We start from the raw sequence: 18,238 nt of genomic DNA, 5'->3' as shown, positions 1-18,238 counted from the left end.
ACGAAAGAAAGACCATAAAATAAAATGCTGCTAGCAACAAATTTATACAATTTCTTTGTTTTCTTACCTGTCATGACCATATTCGGATCATTATTAGTAACTTCCAGCATAAATCCATTTGCTTTAGTTGACGTCACGTACAGCCCAGTGGAATTCAAACGATGCTTCAAGTGCTGCGTATTGTAGATTTGTAGTAAATCGTTTCCACCGTACTCTACTTCGTTCATCAGCGTACAATGTTCAAAGAAATCAATCGGAAAACTAGGAGCGGTTCCGGTGGCTCCTTTTCCGTTGGTGGACGAAGTAGCGTTAGCTCCATGGGCAGATTGCTTTCCCATTTTTTTCGACTTCCGTGCAGATTTGCCATAGGAACTTCCGCCTGATCCAAACCAACCGAACGATTGTTGATGTCCAATAGGTTGCACCTCCGGAGACAACCAGTAGCCAGTATTCTCGGCATGAGCTGCATAAATTCTCAAACTGCCGTCTTCGCACAACAAAATCAATGTTGTTTTCTCTACACCAGAAACGCTGTGCCGAATGGCAACCATATCCATTATTTTTGCCTTTGCATTCTGTGCCTTTATCTCCTGCGCCATATATCCATCTGGTTTGATCATGAAGATGACAGGATTGTTAAGACTTTGCATCATTGCGCACACCAAACCCGGATGGCCGGGGATTTCGGTCCACTGACAGAGTGGTTGTGTCGTTGACTTCGATAACAATTTGGAGCTGGGGTTGCAAACTAGGTTGATAACGCACTTGACACCATCATTAACGTTCGTGAGCGGTGCCATAAAGTTGCGACCAGCAGCATAGCTGAAGAATAACAGCTGCAGGACGTGGGAATAGTATATCGATACGCCTCCAGCCAGTATCTGTCCGTTGTCGTCTGTTATCAATGGATGGTCAAGCTCGAGCGTACTTGTTACGTAGAATGGACCATGCTTGGCCAGGCTTTCATCGCTCAAAGGTTGGGTATAGATGTAGCCCAATGAGGACATTATTAGCATGTAGTACGTACCCTCCTGATCGTAAACAAATGTACAATCACGAATCTTGCCGCTAGGCACTAGGAAGTAGTACTGCGGGCTATAGCTGTCGTCAGCCAGATCGTAGATTTTTACAAAATCAGCCGTAACGAGAGCTAATTTGGTCTGCGAAGACGGCAGCCAGATGGCTCGCTTGATAAAATTGCCAGTGTCAAGCTGAGGTGTTAACACGATATGATCGTTTGCCGTTCCCGTGCTGTTGAACGTAAGTATGTGGCATTCCTTCAGCCCGCACACAGCGAGGAAGTCCTCGTTTGCTGGATTTGATGCAAGCGACAGCACGGTACAAGGGACTGGAGCCGATGCGAGTCTCGTAAGCGTAAGTTTGCGTTTTGCCGCATCAGCTTGCTTCAAAAGGGCTGACAGTTGCAGTATTGTAACTTTACCTTTCTCGTGTGAGATGGCCAATTGCTGTCGTTTACCATGAGGCGAAGCAAGACAGCACAATGCCACGCGACGGACAAGATACGTCGAGAGCAACTGTTTGATCGTTTGTCCTTGCTCACCGGAATAATTCATGCGTACATTTTCGAATGCACCTTCCTGCGAACCGAGGGTAGCAATCATGATCTCGTCGCTCAGCACATACGATTTCTCCGGACGATGCAAACGCTCGAGCGCACTCTTAGCACGCCAGTAACAACCCACTGGAGAATATCTTGCACAATGCTCCTTGACTGTGGGCATCAGTGAATTGAAGAAAACGAGAATGCATCGAATCACCGTTTTCCATTGGCTGGGATTGTTCAATGCCTCTCGTGAAGTTTCAATGATTTTTGCCAATTGTTGCTCTTTCTCCGAAGCCTGTCCTTGGGCTGCACGGCTTGTACTGGGACCTTCATGCGAAGGACTGGTTTGGTGTCGTCGTCTCATCAAGCTACTGGCGAGCATAACGCTTTCCGCATCATTGGAACGCGGCAAGATGGAAGCAGACGATGATGAACCCAATATCGATTCCTCTCCATGTCCGGAATTGCTGCGTCGGCTTAGCGCTTGACATGAACCATCCTCTTTAGCGCCGCAATCGCAAAAGAAGTTACCGTACTTGGCATAGCTGATGTCATGATTTTTGTGACAAACTCTCGCACAGACCGAACATACGCCAACACCGTCCACCATTTTGCACGTATGGCAATAGTACCAGTGCTGGTTCATGAAATCCTTTTGCGTAATGGAGAAGGTACAGAGCTTATTGCCGAGACTGTCCTCATCGGAGTCTTCGACGGTGCTATCTTCTTCTTCACCTCCGAGCTCCTCCAAAATGTCATCCGCATCCAGTAGCGATTCTTCGTCCCATGGTGGATTCATTATTCGGTTGCCTTTGGCGCCCAGACCCAGCAGAAGATCGCTCATGTACTTCAATATAGCGGTCACATTATCGAGCTGAATAGCTGCTCTCCATCCGCTTGATCCGGTTTTTCCTGCATCCAACACCTGCGCCCGGCATACATCCAACCAATCGATTGCTGCGGTAAAGAGTATACCATGGCCACGGCCTTTGCCGGCATCTGCGAGGGTGATCATCACCTGCAGTAGATCGGTAAACTCTATCGCTTCCTGCGTTGGTGACAGCAGATTGTGACCGATTTGAATTAATGCTTGAAATAGGGCTTCCGATACGGACGAGGATATACGATTCTCAGCAACTATGTATTTAACGAGCGACTGCAGCAGCTTGCCGTTGCGCTCCAATGTTTCGCCTGATGCATCTTCAATGGCCACCTTGCCACAGCTTGTCGCTGCTGCCTGCCATCCACTGCCTTTAGTCATGCATTCGTAATCGATATCCATCGCGTCCTCCTGCTCACCCTCGGTAGTAGTGGGCGCATTTGCTGCCGTGGTATTGTTTTCAGATAAACCGGCTTCTACACCGCCTGCTGCAGTTGCTGATCCTGCCAGTTGGTCCGTAATGCTCGGAATAGCCGATACTGTTGCCATGTTTGTTGGGGTCGGTACATTGCTCGAGTTGTTCGATGCGTTTGGCGTTACACTGATGCCACCAGGTCCAAGCAGGATATGGCTTAACCAGCTCTTCAAACGTGCACTATCGGTGACGGCAAGCTCTGCAATGCATGAACATAGTTCCTCCTCATCGAAAGGTGCATCAAGCTTTTCTGCAGCTTGGAACAGTTTTTCAAAGAATTGGAGAACACGCGTCGAGTACGCCTGGGAGATGTTAGTGCCGGTGAAGGATAGCAAAATTTGCACCAAATTGCCGGACTTGGATTCGTAGAAAAAGTTGCGCATCGCTCGCAATCCGTTCGATTTCTCTAACATCGATTCCCAGTACTTAAGAATGCTGCATAGAACCGATTCGTCGATGTTCGTGGCACAACCGGTAGCGCACAGGTCGGTATATTCGATGAGAAACTGATAGCTGTGCTTGATGATGTTTGAGAACGCGGCTAGCTGATAAGCTTCACAATTGCTATCACCACCCAGCAACGATTCCAAGCATTTGTTGATCGGACCGTGCAGATATTCTGCGCGCAAATCGAACACCATCGGGATCAGTATTTCTTTTAAACGTTCATCCAACTTCATATCGTCGTAGTTCGGGAGCATGTAGTATATGAGATTGACGGCTGATTTCAGAGCGTTCTTCAGTGACAGCAGTATGGAGTACGACAGATGTTTGGATATCTCCGTAAGGTGCGCTTCAATGACCGTCAGGGTGTGCAATTCCACCGGGAATGATCCACTGATGAAGTTTTCCTCGGTCAACGTACTCAAACTCTTGCGCCATTCAACGGCTATAACGTCTTTATCGTGACCTGTGATACAACTGACAAGCTGCTGAGCAAGCTCCGAACAAAACGAGTTCTTTGTGCCCGCAATAGCAATTAGCGGCTCAATCAAGCAGGACGGTATCTGACCACTTAAGTTCTGGAACATAGTTTTGCTGAAATGAGGAAAAATCAACTGTGTCATATATAATGAAAGGTAAAGGTAATATCATTGATTCTTACTAGGTTGATTCACGAACTATTTCCAACACGTCCAGTAAAGCGTGCATTATGTTCTTTGTCAAATCGGCACGAGAGACCTCTGCCGAGATTTGACACGACGACCCATCAGCGGAAGTTGTACTGGTTGAAGCGCCAGAGGTGACAATGTTTCCCGTTCCCGATACTATTGTAGAACTTGCCCCACCAGTATTACTGTCGTTCGTCACTGCCGTCGAAGCATTTGCCGCAGAAGCATTAGTAGCTGTGGCAGATGATGTTGTAGATGATGCGACCGTATTACTGTTGGTTTTAGCAGTTTTCACATTCACACCCTCCTTTTCTGCCCAACAAACGGCAAACAGATGTGACATAAGACTGTCGAGAAGGATAATCTTGGACAATCTTGGTTGTTCGGGCGAAAAGCTCTTCGAAAACGATTCCAGCCCGAGTAGTGTCATTTTCAAACTGTACTTCACATCAGACACATGTTCCGTTAGTCGTATCCACATAGCCTCCGCTGACTGAGTATACATACCCTTGAATAGAGAGAAGAAAAAAGGTAGAATATATCATTAGAAGAGATGTGGGTTTGAAAGATTGAATTGACTATCTGACTTACCTGTTTAACGAGACTATTCACAATTAGATAATGCGAATGGGTGATTGGATGTAGACAACGGATGGACCACAACAATGAATGTAGATTTGGACTCTTTTCCTGCATCAATGCTTCCACGTGCTGTGTGGATGGTGGCAAACCGAGCAATAACTTCCAGCTAAGACTGAAGCAATAGTGCACTGCGCACAACGTTTGAAAAGGGATACGTGCGAGACACATGTCCGTTATGCCCAGAATATCAATTAATGCATCAATAAGCCACGGGTATTTCAATTTGTCTGGGGTGCAAAGAATAAAGTTCCAGGCCAATCCATCCAGTTTAAACTCTTGCTGTACCTTCGATTCGACCGTAGTCAGCGAGTAGAACTTGGGTTTCACGCCGCCAACACTAAACTCGTTTGCTAGCTTACGATGTTTGTCCTCTATGTCCTTTCGGCAGAATGACATCATTTTCGTCTTGTAGTTCACCAAATCAGCCAACTTTTGCTCACTGTCCAGTGTAAAGACACTGAACAGATTCCAACGCACTTGTTCCAACAAAACATTGGGCGGATTGTACAGGTGTTTCATCAAATATTCCAAGAATAGTAACAATCGGGACAGTAGCATGATCTGATGATCTCTCAATGGCTTATCCGGTGTGACACTGCGACATACTTCCGAGCAGCGAATGACACCCCCGGCCGTAAGCAGCAGTATAGACTTCTTTTGCATCAGGTTGAGTGAATGGAACAGAAACAGTAGCAGCTGTGCATGTTCCACGTTGAGATCTTCTATCTCTGATTCGTTGGGGATGGTTTGGGTGGAACAGATACCTTCCACGATCGTGTTCACAAGCCGATGCCAAACAGATAGACAAGCTGCCTCTTTCTCCTGTGATGGTTTCAGCAAGAGAATTTGTACCAGCACAGCAAGTGTGCGCGAATAAACCTGCAGTGGCCAGATGTTCGCATCCTGTGTCCATGGTGATACTCCCAAATGCAGCAGCAGGGCAGACTGCAGCGATTCGTTCAGCAACGAGTTGGATATCAGATTGTGTAGATATCGTCCAACGGCGCCAGAGAACTTTACCATGGCATTTTGCCACTGCATGCAACCAGGTATATCAGTTTCACCGCGAGCCGAATCACGATCAAGATCGCGCAGGATGTTGGCTAACAGTACCATCTGTTGCTCGCTAAGGCCTGTCTTCACGTACCGGCTCAGATAGACGTGGTTTCCTCCGAGAGAAACGTCGAAGAAATTGAAAATTAATGAAGCCAAATTGAGGTACTCGTGGGGTTCATCTTTGGCGGGCACAAGATTGGTACCGTGACGTCCTTTATCATCTTTGTTTTCCTGCTCTTGCGATTCCGTCATCTCTTCATTCATATCGGGAGAGAGCGTTTCCTTAAACCAAAGCCCCAGGTAGCTATCGCTGTCCTCTTCTTCTGGTTCGCTCTCCTCCGAACAGGAGAATGTATCATTAAAGTATGTCGTCGAGTCGCTGTAGCTCATCGGTTCTCCGTCGTTTGTGTTTTTGGTGTTGATGCGGCGAAGCGTACACGCTTTACGATATGACACTGTGGCAAGGAATGTGAGCAGCTGCTGCAGTGTCGCACTGTTAAGCACACGTACCACGCGCTGAATCGATGTGTACTGTCCCAGAATATCAAATCCGGCCGATTCGATGCTACTGTACTCTTCATCATCTGTACGAGAGTCTATCTTCAGATCGTCGATCAGTTCCGTCATCAGAGTGATACTGTGACGTGCAATGGCCGCATTCAATACGCCAAACCCTTGCTGGACTTTGAACAGATTGACGCGCAGTGCAGGTGACGGTTGCGCTGATGCCATTTGCGGTACGTCAAGCGTTTTTAGCGGACTGCGTCCCTTCAAACTTTCTTCCGATGTTTTCGCTGAAATGGGCACCATCTGTTGCAGTCCGCTAGTGTTGCCGGACGCACCCATCGTACCTTGGATGCCAGATATCAGTAACCATGCCCCCATACACATGTGGTTCTGATAAATGTGAGTACGCGTTGACGTTTTGAGCATGTTGCCGATTTTCGTAAATATTTCCAATCCCTTGTCCACAATAGTTCGTGCGAAATCTTCTTCCTCTTCAGTTTCTTTTTGTGTTTGCGTGCCTCCAGTTTGGCCTTGTGCTTGCTGTAATTGGCCAGAGGACGCGGTTTTCTGCGATCCAGCAGTTGCCATAGTAATAACACTCACAGCGGTCGACGTTAGTACGCAACAGTATAGTGCTGACATGGCACACTGCGACAGGAGAGTGATTTTTTTGGGTGTTAGCGGTTCCAGGAGAGGAAGTGAGATCGCCAATTGCAAATTTGTTATGTCGGATTCCATTAAATTGAAAATGTTTTTTATAGCGATCGCTTCAGTGTTCGTAACCGGCAGATACAGTGGACGACCCAGCATGGTGCACTCTTCGTACTTGAAGCGATACTTGGCGAGTGTTCCCAACGCTGTCGAGCACCATGTGAGTAACGATTCTCCTGCATTGATAGCGTTCATGCATTGTAGATTTTGCTTCACGAACAATTCCTAAAAAAGATACATATTATAAAGAAACCAATTTTGGAATTGTTTTAGAAATTTCGCAGCAGGGTAGTCAGTCCTGCGTTTAGGGGATATGGTATGGACGGAATTTTATTACCGATGCTGCCTTGCACGACGGGTGCCGGTATCAAACCGTCATAACTAAAACCATCACTTTTTAGAATACCCGAACAAATCGAAAACGATAACATATTAAACTTTCATTCTTACTCACCGTACAGTCGATTTGTTCCTCACTGAGAGCGGCAAAAGTTACAGCCCAGCTACACAATGGAGTCGTCAGCTGTTGTAAGATTACCGTCGACAAATCCGATCGCGAACGTTTCATTTCCGTTTTGGGGCTTTCCTTATCACTTGTGCTAGCTGCCGAGCCACCACTGCTGCCACTACTCGAAGCACCAACAGAAGCCGGTTTGTTTCCCGGGATCTCTGGATACTTTAAGTACTTCATCCCAGACACGGAAATGATCGACGAAGCCGAGCTGGTAGCATTGGGCTGATTTTCGTTTGCCCTTTTCCCTTCGCAAAGAATCTTTAGGGCCATCAATAGTATGCTGGGTTTGCATGGTGCAGTCGTATCCAAATGTAGAATTATGTAACGAATCAATATTGATGCAGCTTCTGTAAACTGTTGAAGTTGTGTTTGCGACACTGGTGGGCATAGATAAAAAAAAAGGTATCAATCCGTGTCGAAAAAATGTTCCCATCAGTGAGTAACGGTGTCAATGATGCTGCGAATTGCAGGCATTCAAAAGCAACAACAAAGTCAATGTGAAGAAAACAACAACCCCTTAGAGTTGGAAGAAAAATCGATACAGTATGGCCGTCGAGGGGTGCTCTGCAATGGGGGCATTAAAATGTTGCTCATACTTACATGAGGTGACCTGGCTAGTGATGTTCTCTGCAGCCAGGACAACGAAATTGTCGAAAAACTGTTTGTAAGCCGCATCGTGTTCGAGGATTTCATTTTCACTAGAACGGGAAAAAGGCAATAAATGCAACGATAAAATAATGGCGTAGTACGTGACACTGTTGAGGGGTGAAAACTGATGACCAATTTTCAATGGGAATTTACATCGTTTTCACACAGCCTATAAAGAGGAAAACATCTACTTACTTTTGTATGATAGTTTTGATCAAGTTTAGCACATCGGTTTTGCTGATATTTTCACTTGATGATGAAAGAAAAGGCTTTAAAATCGCAGCCCACTCAACACCTCCGGAGTGGGCAGCAGCCATTTTGCAACTTGTTCTTGATGTGAAAATTTTGACTCAAAAAACAATTGACAGCAAACTGCATAGATTAGCTCATGGTTAAACGTGCATTTCGGAATACTAGATGAAATAATATTATGATAAATTTTAACATCTCACCTGGTATACCCGAAATGCTAAATATTTGGCTTCACATGCTTTTGAATAATATTAGGTATTACAAAAATGTTCATGAATTAATATGATTTTAAATTGAAACAACATTTTTGTTTAACCACCGTCGAACACGTCACAACAATCAGTTGTCAACATTGTGCGGCCGTGTTGCCATGAGCAAGTAAATTTCATACTTGGGTGAATTTGTTTATTTCAAAAAATTTCATAAAAAAATTAAACGTTAAAAAAAACTTAAAATTTATTTCCAACGAGCTCATGGGATACAAAATACATAATGACAGGGAAAGCTTAAGCTTAAGGTGCCCACAAAAGGTAGGAATTTCATGAAACGGAATACTGATTCTCTGGTCCTGGACGCTCGAATCTCTTCAACCAAAGCGCTTTCGCTTGGCCTGTTGATAGCTTGCGAATGTAGACGATGAAGGAGTAGACGAATCCGACAAAGGACGTGGCCTTCGTACTGAACTTGAATGCTGTTCTAAGCTAGGAGATGATTTAAGTTCTAGCAACCCATTTTGCACGATGGTTCCGGTGGCTGATTTTTTCCATTGCACCATACGAACAAAGCCTTTGCAGCCATCGATGTGGTTGCTAAAAAGTTTGCGCTTTATGCGTTCCTGGCAGATTGGACATAACATATCGCAGTCATCGCGGGTAAATGCAATCGATCGTTCAAATTGCTTAATAAATGCATCCGCGGTTGTTGTATTCACTGGAGTTGCCGCACAATCTTCCGCATCGACGTTGACTGTGTCGAGTGTGATGGCAGAAGTGGTTTTTGGTACATCGGAGGTCAGATCTATAGATACTTCTGCGGGCAGGGTTGATTTGAATCGGCAACGAATTAGACTGCGCTTCGGCACCATGTACTTCACATTAACAGCGTACCGTGTCGATACTTCGCCGCAAACCATCTTGCTCATTTCGTATATTTTGTAAAAAGTACCTCCGCAATTGTCGGCATGCGTCTTCCACCATTCGTTTTGCAACCCGGGCGGACCGTCAATCGACCGTACGATTCCATAAAAGGGGTCATAGTTGTGACAAATACCAGTACAGCGATACCACTGATTTCTGCAGGCAAGATTCGTGTTGAATAATTTGTGATTGAACGAAATGTTCGTTAGAAGCATTTTGTTCAAAAATGTCATAATTTTACGAAAATTTTCACCGTGCCCACTGTTAGGTTCTTTTACGCCCTCCATTTTCAGTAGTGCGTGTATCATCTCATGCTGAAATCAAATAATATCAGTCAAGACTGCAAATCGTGAGGGTCGGCACATACTTACCAGAACAATACTGATGATTTCGATGCGAGGACGTAGTGTAAGCAGTGGCCCATTCAGTGCAATGGTATATCTACCTTCGTCGTCGTTAAAATTTCTATTGGTGCAGGAGCTACCCATGCTATCGGACCAGACAATAGTCATTTTTTTGTTTTTGAAACGAGACTGGAAGTATAATGCGTCGAATTTGGTGAATATAGCTGCTATGTCCGGTAGAACGTCGATAAATTTCCACTCGAAGTTGTACTCTGGATTCACATATACTTGCAGCTCATCTATGAAAAATTCGTCGCTGTTCAGATCTCTGGGCTGCAAAACAAAAACCGGTACATTGTTGAAGAAGATGGAAGAACAAGCGATATGTTACACACCTCTGCTTTGAACAGTTTGGGTTCTGCTAAGGAATTATTGTTTATAAGTCTTTCCACCACTGGTGACCTTCTTTTCTTAGCTATCTTTGAGGGCATGATGGTTTCCGTTTCCGTTGCTTGTAGTATTACTTCATCATCACTATCGGAGAACAGTTCCACTGTCTCGGCCTGGTACTGTAAATGAAGACGCACCGCCATTTGGTGATCCCGCTCAACAGAATCGACAATCAGCACATCTTCCTCACTGGAACTTATTTCCAGAGATTCTTTATCGAACTGCTTCTGCATTTCTTTGGCCAATAGATAGTCTTTCTCTTCATTTTCCATTTTATCAGCCTTGTTCTATGAACTATTCGGCAAGGAACTTCTGTACCGGTTGGAAAACAAAAACAAAATGTAAATGCGCGGTCTTACCTGCATGACAGCTGAAAAGGCGCATTGAACTGTCAGCTGTCATACAAGTGTTCGCCAAAGGGAAATAAATAATAACAAATCCCCTTCTAGTGAAAACATATTCGTTCGCCTTATCATTTGGCCAAGTTCGATCGTTCTTGCTTTCCAATTTCGTGTAATCGTAGCAATATGGGGGATGTTAAAACATGCTCCATTCGCATTTGCCAAGACGGGCATGCAAACGCGCTTGCATTAAACCGTGAATGCACCCAAATCGCGGTTGCTGGCAGAAGCTGTGAGTATGCAAAATATCGTAAAAACATATTCCCACTTCTAAATGATTGAGCGTTTTATTTTCTTCTTTGCAGTGCTGAAGGTGTTCTCAATTGAAAACGATGGCTTCACGGAGGTATGTAATATGCGTGGTGGAAAAAATCAAAACTTAAGCTACTCGTCGAACGATGTAGCATGGAGCTCGCTTGATTCAAACATCCTAGCCACTGCTGCTACCAATGGTGTCGTGTCTGTGTGGGACTTGTCGAAGTTCGGTCGTCAAAAGCAGCTGCTGGTCTACAACGAGCACGAGCGAACAGCTCATTCCGTTGCATTCCATGGAACGGAAGCAAATCTGTTGATATCCGGTTCGCAAGATGGAACTATCAAATGTTTTGATCTCAGAACGGACAAATCTGCCATAAATACCTACTTTAGCAACTCGGAGAGTGTACGAGATGTAAAGTTTAGTCCCCACGCGCCGAACACGTTTGCGGCGGTGTCCGAGAACGGAACTGTACAGTTGTGGGATATTCGCAGGAATGATCGCTGTACGGCCCAATTCACTGCCCATAGTGGTCCGATTTACACGTGCGATTGGCATCCGAACCAGCCATGGCTAGCCACGGGTAGCCGTGATAAGCAGATCAAGGTTTGGAACACTAACCCTAAGAACTCGTCGCTTGAAACGGCGAAAAACGTTTCACTTGAGTACACTATACATACGATCGCGGTTGTTGGTAGGATTCGATGGCGACCTGATAAGATGTTCCACATTGCAAGCTGTGCGCTGGTGGTCGACAACAGTATCTACATATGGGATCTCCGTCGGCCATACATTCCTTATGCTTCGTTTAACGAACATTCTAACGTTACGACGGGTATCGCGTTCAAGGGTAACGATCGACACGTGCTGCTTTCCACCAGTAAGGATTCGACGATATTTAAGCACGTGTTCAAAGATGCCACACGACCTGCCATGAAGGCGAACCCTCAGGGAGCCAATTTTAACTACAAGGGAGATTTACTATATGCATACGAAATGAAGCTAATCCCACCACCACCGTCATCGAGCCTGCTCAGCCAGGGAACTGCGCTACTGGGTTCGCGCCAAAAATCGTCTTCCTCGGCTGACCAGTTTCATCTGGCAAAATCGAACCTTTCCAACTTTTCTACCAAAACGATCAACGTGAACGCTAAGGACGTAACCAAAACTTCGCTGTTGAAAGATTATTTGGCCCTGAAAGGTTGTGCCAAAGAGTACATCCTAACGGGAGCATCTCTGTCGGAAATCTGCAGCCATAATGCAGCGGTAGCGAAAAAATATGGCAAAACAAATGTGAGCTTTTTGTGGAACTTTATCTCCCAACTGTACGCGTACAGTTCCACCGCTAACATGAAGCTCGAGCAACGGAACTCCGGCCCAATTCAGCATGCTGGTGGTCGTTTGATGGCTCAAAACTCGAATCAATCTAGCTCGGGCAGAAGCGCTGAAGATCGGGTAATGGGTACCGGTCTTCATCCCATCGTCGGTACTACGAACATCGTCAGTAACAGTAGCGCGGACGATTATCTGGAGTTTGCGAACAGCAAAAGTGCTAACGAAGCGCCCGGTATGGGGCAGCTACTTTCCGTAGACATAGAACCGGATAAGTGTGATTTCGTTTTTGGCGAAACAGAACTTACATTCGATTCGGTTGACTGTATCAAAGGTTTCCGGGATGGATTTCTTTACACGGGCCCGCATGACCTGGTGAAGGACTACACCTTTCCCGCATCAAACCTAATGAATGCCCACGAACTGCATCAAACCCATCCCCGAAAACATCTAATGGCGGAAAAGTCACAGGAAACATCACCGCCGCCCAATCCGGTACCGTCCTTCCTGAAAATATCCGATCACAACCCGACTCCACCCATCTGGGAACCGCACCAGGTGCTGGCTGACTGTTTAACGTTGCAAACGGAAATAGGCGATGTGCAGACATCGTCCTGTATTCTGGTGGCCCTCGGGGAGCGAAGACACAGCTTGCAGATTGATGAGAGCTTTCAAGAGAACTGGTTGCTGTCGTACATCGAGTTGCTGCACCGGCATCAACTGTGGAACGAAGCAACACAGATGATCAACATTAGCTGGATCCGGTCGGTGTTAGAGATGAATCAGCAATCGACGACCATGTACACGAGCTGCGGCCTTTGCTCCAAGCAGCTGGTAAGTTCGGTGGGTTGGTACTGTGCACGCTGCAAGTCTGCCCAAAGCTCAAAGTGTAGCGTTTGCAATGGGGTTGTTCGTGGTCTGTATGCATGGTGTCAGGGATGTTCGCACGGAGGTCACCTGGAACATTTGAAGCAATGGTTTGCCAACAACTCCAAATGTCCCAGGTGTGGTCATTTGTGTGAATACGAATGAGTGAATACACGACATTATATGATATAGTGGATATGATTCCACGCCAAAATCAGCAGTCTGTTCCCAATTATCAGTTTGTTCGGAATGAATGAAAGAACTCAGATTTGGAATATACCCATTCGTAGCTGCAGGTAACTGTGAGTGTGTGGGTCAGTATGTAGCTGTATTACTAAACAAGTAATATACAGTGATTATTTTTTATTGCTCCCTACATGTCCGTAGATTCGTCGCTTGAACTTAAATGAAACTCGGGATTGTCAAAGCCACATTCCCGTTCGGTTTGATTCTCCGTATCTCTAGCGTACGAAGAGGTCAGCTTGGTGGCACTGTTGAAGATCTTACGATCCGTTAACATTCCACCATTGGGAGGAACGGGCACCGCGCCGGGAAGATGATCTTTCTCGAATGCTTTAAGATCGTGTGCACTGGTTACATGACGCATTGTCGTATTCACCGGCACCTGGTCACCGTCACTTTTATCCTGATAGCGATGCAGAAATTCTTCAAACTTTTTGTTACTCTCACAGGTCTGAAAATCAAATTGGTGTGATGGTGGTGGCCTTTTCGCACGTGCACGAACTGGACGAGTCATTGGTTGCGTTTTGTGTATCGGGATCTTTATATCGTTAGACGCGAGTATGGGATGTTTCCCAGAGGATATCTTACGATTTGGAATAGGCTCTTTACCAAGGAGCACATTCGATGAATGATGCCTGGACAGCGGTGGTTTTGGTTCTTTAACCGGATGTGCCGCGTTTTGTACGGATGTGACTATTGCTTGCGGTAGTGTTTCGGATATTTTTCTGAACACTTGCGGATGTGACTGATCCTGTCGGTCTTCCAGCGTGTAAGAGGTCCACGAAGAATTACGACTCAGTCCGGAATGATTGTGCGAGTGTTGGGAATTAAACGATGCTCTGGAAAAGTCTGAAACGGTCGTATTACGCGATGATTGGGACATTTGACGTGGGACCAAAGATATTCGTCGTGCACGATCGATATCATCCTTTAATGGGTAAGGTTTCGGTGGGATCGGTGGCGGGGCAGGTTGTATACTGGCGGTGGAGTGCTTCGGTCCCGGTTGCGGTGGAGCAGGTGCCTCTTGATCAACACGCGCCGACCGTTTACTACGTGGGAGAAAATACGTTTCGATTTCCTGTAGCGATTTGCCTTCCGTTTCGGGCAGCACTTTGTAAAGGATGATGGCGCCGAGGATCGTCACGAGCGAGTAAATCCAAAACGTTCCTGGCAGGGTGAATACTGCTAACATTTTGAGGAATGTTTTGTTGGCAATAAAACCAAAGATGTAAGCAATTCCTCCTGCTAAACCTGAACCACCGGCGCGCACATTTGGCGCGAACAGTTCCCCTATAAGTATCCACGGTATCAAGCGAATGCCGACATGCGTCAGAAATGCGCTGCCAAGAAGCAGTGTCAGCGGAACCCAGACGAACTTGTTCTTGTTCACGTGCGGTAACGGAACAAACACTTCTCGTGGAATTGCCGATTTAACGTACTCTCCGTAGGTGATCGTGATATTGATCGGTTCGTTTAGACTATCGTTGAGGTAGTAATTGGTGAAGCTCTGTGCAGCGTACACTATGCCTTCCAACGAGCTGTTGTGCGTGCCTAACGTGTCCAGTGTGCTACCATTGGCAAATTGCATTTCAATGTGCGTAAGATTCAGCGATCGCAATTCGGAACTGTTGCGATGCCACTCGGCAATCACTTCCTTCGTCTGTAACGGAATGACCGTGATATCGGCCTTGATGGATGACACATTTGCTACCACGTTTTGTACGGATGCGCCGGGGATATCGCTCAGGAAGTAGGCATAGCTGGCGGCACCGAAAAAACAGACCGCACATCCAATAGTGGAGATAAACACCAACGGTCGCTTGCCCGTGCGGTGCACTAGAAACACACAAAACAGAGTCCCGATCAGCTCGGTCAGCCCAAGCAGACAAGTCGCATAATATTTGTTGATAGGGGCTTTCAACGTGTGAAAGATCTAATTGAAAATGCCAACACGATAGGACGTTAGTGGAAGGTTATTGATGAAACATGCTAAAAAACTAGAACATGTTTAAGGCCACCTACCTGTACGGCGTACGTTTGCAGTGTCGTCATGCCGGAAAAGTGACCGATAAAGAAGCACAGCAGAATGATACCGAATGGTTGCAGAAACGCTCGCTGTGTGTAGAGCCGCGCTTTGTCGACGATAGTGAAATCTTTCTGCAGTTCCGCATCTTTTGTCATTTGATGCTCGATTTCTTTAAATTCTGCTTCTACCTAAAAAACACGATACGGTCTAATTAGCGCATTAGCGTTCGATAAAATCGATCGATCCACTCACCTGTTCTTCGGTTGTCCAGCCACGTAGCCAAGCAAGGGCGGCTTTGGATTGTTCAAGCCGTCCCTTACTCGCCAACCAAACGGGACTTTCCGGTATGAAGAAGAGTAACGTAGCGGCCAGGATGGGTACGACGGAACTAATCAGCGCAACTGTACGCCATTTCATAAAACTGCCCATAAGAAATTCGATTAAAACGCCCAAGATGACACAGGTGGAACCCGTAGCAGCTAACATGCCCCGATAGCAAGGTTGAGTAATTTCGGCAACATACGTTAGCACTGGAGCTTCACCAAGTCCACCACTAATACCGGCCAGCGCAAGTCCCAAGTAAAGAAATGTTACATCACTTGCAAAATGGAACAACATCCAGGCGATGAAAATGGGAATGTTGATGAGCTGCGTGAGGAACGGTAGATCAGCATTAAGGACCAGAATAGTACGAATTTTTGGGGTGCTCATACATACCTGCATTGCCCGCCGCCTACCGATCGGTTGGGCAAGCATGCCGGAAAAGATACTCCCCAGCGGAACGCAGATCAGGTTGATCGAGCTTAGCCAAGAAATTTGTTCTCGACTAAGCGTCACGTCTTTCTCGAGGGCAGGTTCACGTCCATCGCCACCCAGAATAGCGGGAATTACAATGGTCGGAAATCCCAGTGTCATTCCGTACCCTAGTAGTAGCACGTTTTTTACACCAACAGCACAGGCCTGCGCAAGGAGAGCTTTGCGATCCGGTGGCGGTTCCGATTGCTTCACCACATCCACATGATCAGCTTTAGTTTCTTCTTCGGGCATTTCGGCGATACACTTTTCACGGTTTATGTAATCAAAGGGTGCGAATACGGTTGCCGGATGGGTTTCCGCTAGCTGGGTACGATACTCGTACGAAACCTCACGATCACTGGTGCAGCTGCTCGTGCTGCTCGTTTTGCGGATGGCCAAACCGTACGGGTCCGGATCTTGAAACTGTTCACCGACAAACTTTAGCTTCTCCTTCCGTTTGCCATAGTTGGTTTTGCGCACCGCCAATTGATATGGATCTGGATCTTCAAACTTTTCACCCGTCAGCAACACCTTGGAACGGGTTCGGTTCTTTTTCTTCCGTCCTTTCCGGTGATGAGAACAGCATCCGTTGGGTTTGTGGTTACGCTGGGTTTGTAGCTGCGTTCGTAGCGCTTTAACGGTTTGCGACAATTTGGACAACTTGTGCTGTTGATAGTCGTCGGCACTATGCGGCTGCTTTCGGCAACCATTGTCGCTGCGGAAGATTTGCGAATCGGTTAACACCAGTTTGCTATCGCCCAAACACGGTGGGTCGGGTTCCACCAATTTGTGGTGAGGGTTTTGGAAGGAGTCGAAGGGTAAATTTGTGTGTCCGATCGATTAGCGATGCGTTCCGTTTGAAGGTGTAAATAGGGAAACCGTGGTAACTCGTGCAAAGAGTGAGGTAAGCAAAGCAAAATGCGATCTTCATTTATGTTTACTTAAATATCGCATCAAAACAATCATGGTGATATAGATCATCGAATGACCATTTGAAAAGATAATATTAGAAAATTTCCTGGTAGCGGGTTTTCTCACAAAACAAGCATTAGCATTCAACATCCCCAACTATTGCAGGCATCGGTGGGGGGTAAAAAGCAGGTTATCTGATACTCAGATATTTAAAACTAATGGAAACGTTTGGTCCCAATATTGATCATTAATTAAGTTTCAATACTACACTTTTATGATAGTTGTTTGGGGATCGCAAAAAGAAATCAAATTAATGCAATTCGGTACTTTAAAATACGCGGCTTAAACAGTTTGAATTGCATTACATTTGCGCTAGATTGATTGATGATTAATTGTTTTTCATCCATGCATCCGGTTGCAAAGAAACTATATACGTCGATGTATTGAAAATGCCTTCTGAAATAGTTTTCGCATAAATCCATCATGCAATTTATGAATAGCGGCATAACGTTTTGTTTCCAATTCTCTGGCTATTCATCCGTTTGAATTTCACACTTACCTTCCCTCAACCATCCCGCAAGAGAGCTGAACGGTGGTGTCGTTCCGAACCGGAATAATCTTTTATTCACTCCTATTGTATGACGCAAAAAACAGCAGGTTAGTCTAATATTTCGGACTATTTTTAGACTTTTCGTTATCCATCAAAAGCCGCTGACAAACACACACACGCACAAAAAAAAAAGATACTTAATAACGCTAACCACTTTGTTTGATAACAGTGCCCAAGTAGTTGCGCTTTGTGTAACACACTTTGGTTGAAGCGAACTTCATGCATCGATAAGTTATTCGCGACTGTTCCACGCGAAAGCACCATCCAGCATTCCCCAGCGATCGCGACCGCTAGTTGATCTGTGTTCTGGGATTTTTACTATGAACCGTTTGCATGTGTTGAACCGCGACCGCCACCAGCCGTAAATGAGGCATTTTATTGACCAAATGGGGAAGCTTTCATTCAGCGAGGGTTGTTGTAAAAAAAAATTCCCCAATCGCGCAGTGGTGGGGGAATTCGTCGGGATTTCCATCTACATGGGACTGTGCTTTTTTTTTGCGCAGTG

The 18,238-nt window shown here is 45.9% G+C and overlaps 4 protein-coding genes across 6 annotated transcripts in view; 1 reads left to right on the top strand and 3 right to left on the bottom strand.

Moving 5' to 3' along the window:
- LOC125765893 (protein purity of essence) overlaps window positions 1-18,238 on the bottom strand; it is a 267,808-nt gene that overhangs the window by 9,267 nt on the left and 240,303 nt on the right. The window contains exons 1-6 of one of the 2 annotated variants that reach the window (XM_049431390.1): window positions 8,305-8,455; window positions 8,062-8,159; window positions 7,402-7,838; window positions 4,623-7,172; window positions 4,025-4,539; window positions 68-3,957 (exon numbers count right to left, since the gene is read on the bottom strand). In XM_049431390.1, coding sequence (XP_049287347.1) covers window positions 68-3,957; window positions 4,025-4,539; window positions 4,623-7,172; window positions 7,402-7,838; window positions 8,062-8,159; window positions 8,305-8,426 — 7,612 coding nt within the window. In that variant the 5' untranslated portion in view covers window positions 8,427-8,455. Of the gene's footprint in view, window positions 1-67; window positions 3,958-4,024; window positions 4,540-4,622; window positions 7,173-7,401; window positions 7,839-8,061; window positions 8,160-8,304; window positions 8,456-18,238 lie in introns of those variants that run through there. The other variant, XM_049431393.1, reaches the window with a different exon arrangement.
- LOC125765938 (uncharacterized) lies at window positions 8,563-10,646 on the bottom strand. The gene is made up of 3 exons (XM_049431474.1): window positions 10,237-10,646; window positions 9,869-10,174; window positions 8,563-9,811 (listed from the first exon to the last, which is right to left on the bottom strand). The coding sequence occupies exons 1-3, from the start codon at window positions 10,561-10,563 to the stop codon at window positions 8,948-8,950; spliced, it is 1,497 nt and encodes a 498-aa protein (XP_049287431.1). The 5' UTR covers window positions 10,564-10,646; the 3' UTR covers window positions 8,563-8,947.
- LOC125765914 (GATOR complex protein WDR24) lies at window positions 10,719-13,361 on the top strand. Its single transcript, XM_049431443.1, has 2 exons — window positions 10,719-10,924; window positions 10,998-13,361. The coding sequence occupies exons 1-2, from the start codon at window positions 10,819-10,821 to the stop codon at window positions 13,310-13,312; spliced, it is 2,421 nt and encodes an 806-aa protein (XP_049287400.1). The 5' UTR covers window positions 10,719-10,818; the 3' UTR covers window positions 13,313-13,361.
- LOC125765903 (facilitated trehalose transporter Tret1-like) lies at window positions 13,491-18,177 on the bottom strand. Of its 2 annotated transcripts, XM_049431426.1 has the most exons (5): window positions 17,683-18,177; window positions 16,134-16,926; window positions 15,669-16,064; window positions 15,413-15,604; window positions 13,491-15,323 (listed from the first exon to the last, which is right to left on the bottom strand). In XM_049431426.1, exons 1-5 carry the CDS (start codon window positions 17,694-17,696, stop codon window positions 13,521-13,523), a joined length of 3,198 nt encoding a protein of 1,065 aa, XP_049287383.1. In that variant the 5' UTR covers window positions 17,697-18,177; the 3' UTR covers window positions 13,491-13,520. The 2 variants fall into 2 exon arrangements, with proteins under 2 accessions (XP_049287383.1, XP_049287382.1); XM_049431425.1 differs by having other exon boundaries at window positions 15,669-16,926.

Source organism: Anopheles funestus, chromosome 2RL (assembly GCF_943734845.2).
Source record: "Anopheles funestus chromosome 2RL, idAnoFuneDA-416_04, whole genome shotgun sequence".
Lineage (NCBI taxonomy): Eukaryota > Metazoa > Arthropoda > Insecta > Diptera > Culicidae > Anopheles > Anopheles funestus.
Note: the sequence above shows the minus strand (reverse complement) of the source record. Positions and strands in the feature narration are given on the sequence as shown.

Coding starts and splice junctions, on each gene's coding strand:
- LOC125765938 (XM_049431474.1), bottom strand. CDS start 10,563: ATGGAAAATGAAGAGAAAGACTATCTATTGGCCAAAGAAATGCAGAAG. Junction 10,175..10,236: donor CCAAACTGTTCAAAGCAGAG/GTGTGTAACATA, acceptor TTTGTTTTGCAG/CCCAGAGATCTGAACAGCGA. Junction 9,812..9,868: donor AAATCATCAGTATTGTTCTG/GTAAGTATGTGC, acceptor ATTTGATTTCAG/CATGAGATGATACACGCACT.
- LOC125765914 (XM_049431443.1), top strand. CDS start 10,819: ATGGGGGATGTTAAAACATGCTCCATTCGCATTTGCCAAGACGGGCAT. Junction 10,925..10,997: donor CGCGGTTGCTGGCAGAAGCT/GTGAGTATGCAA, acceptor TCTTCTTTGCAG/TGCTGAAGGTGTTCTCAATT.
- LOC125765903 (XM_049431425.1), bottom strand. Junction 15,605..15,668: donor GCTGGACAACCGAAGAACAG/GTGAGTGGATCG, acceptor CGTGTTTTTTAG/GTAGAAGCAGAATTTAAAGA. Junction 15,324..15,412: donor TGCAAACGTACGCCGTACAG/GTAGGTGGCCTT, acceptor ATTTTCAATTAG/ATCTTTCACACGTTGAAAGC.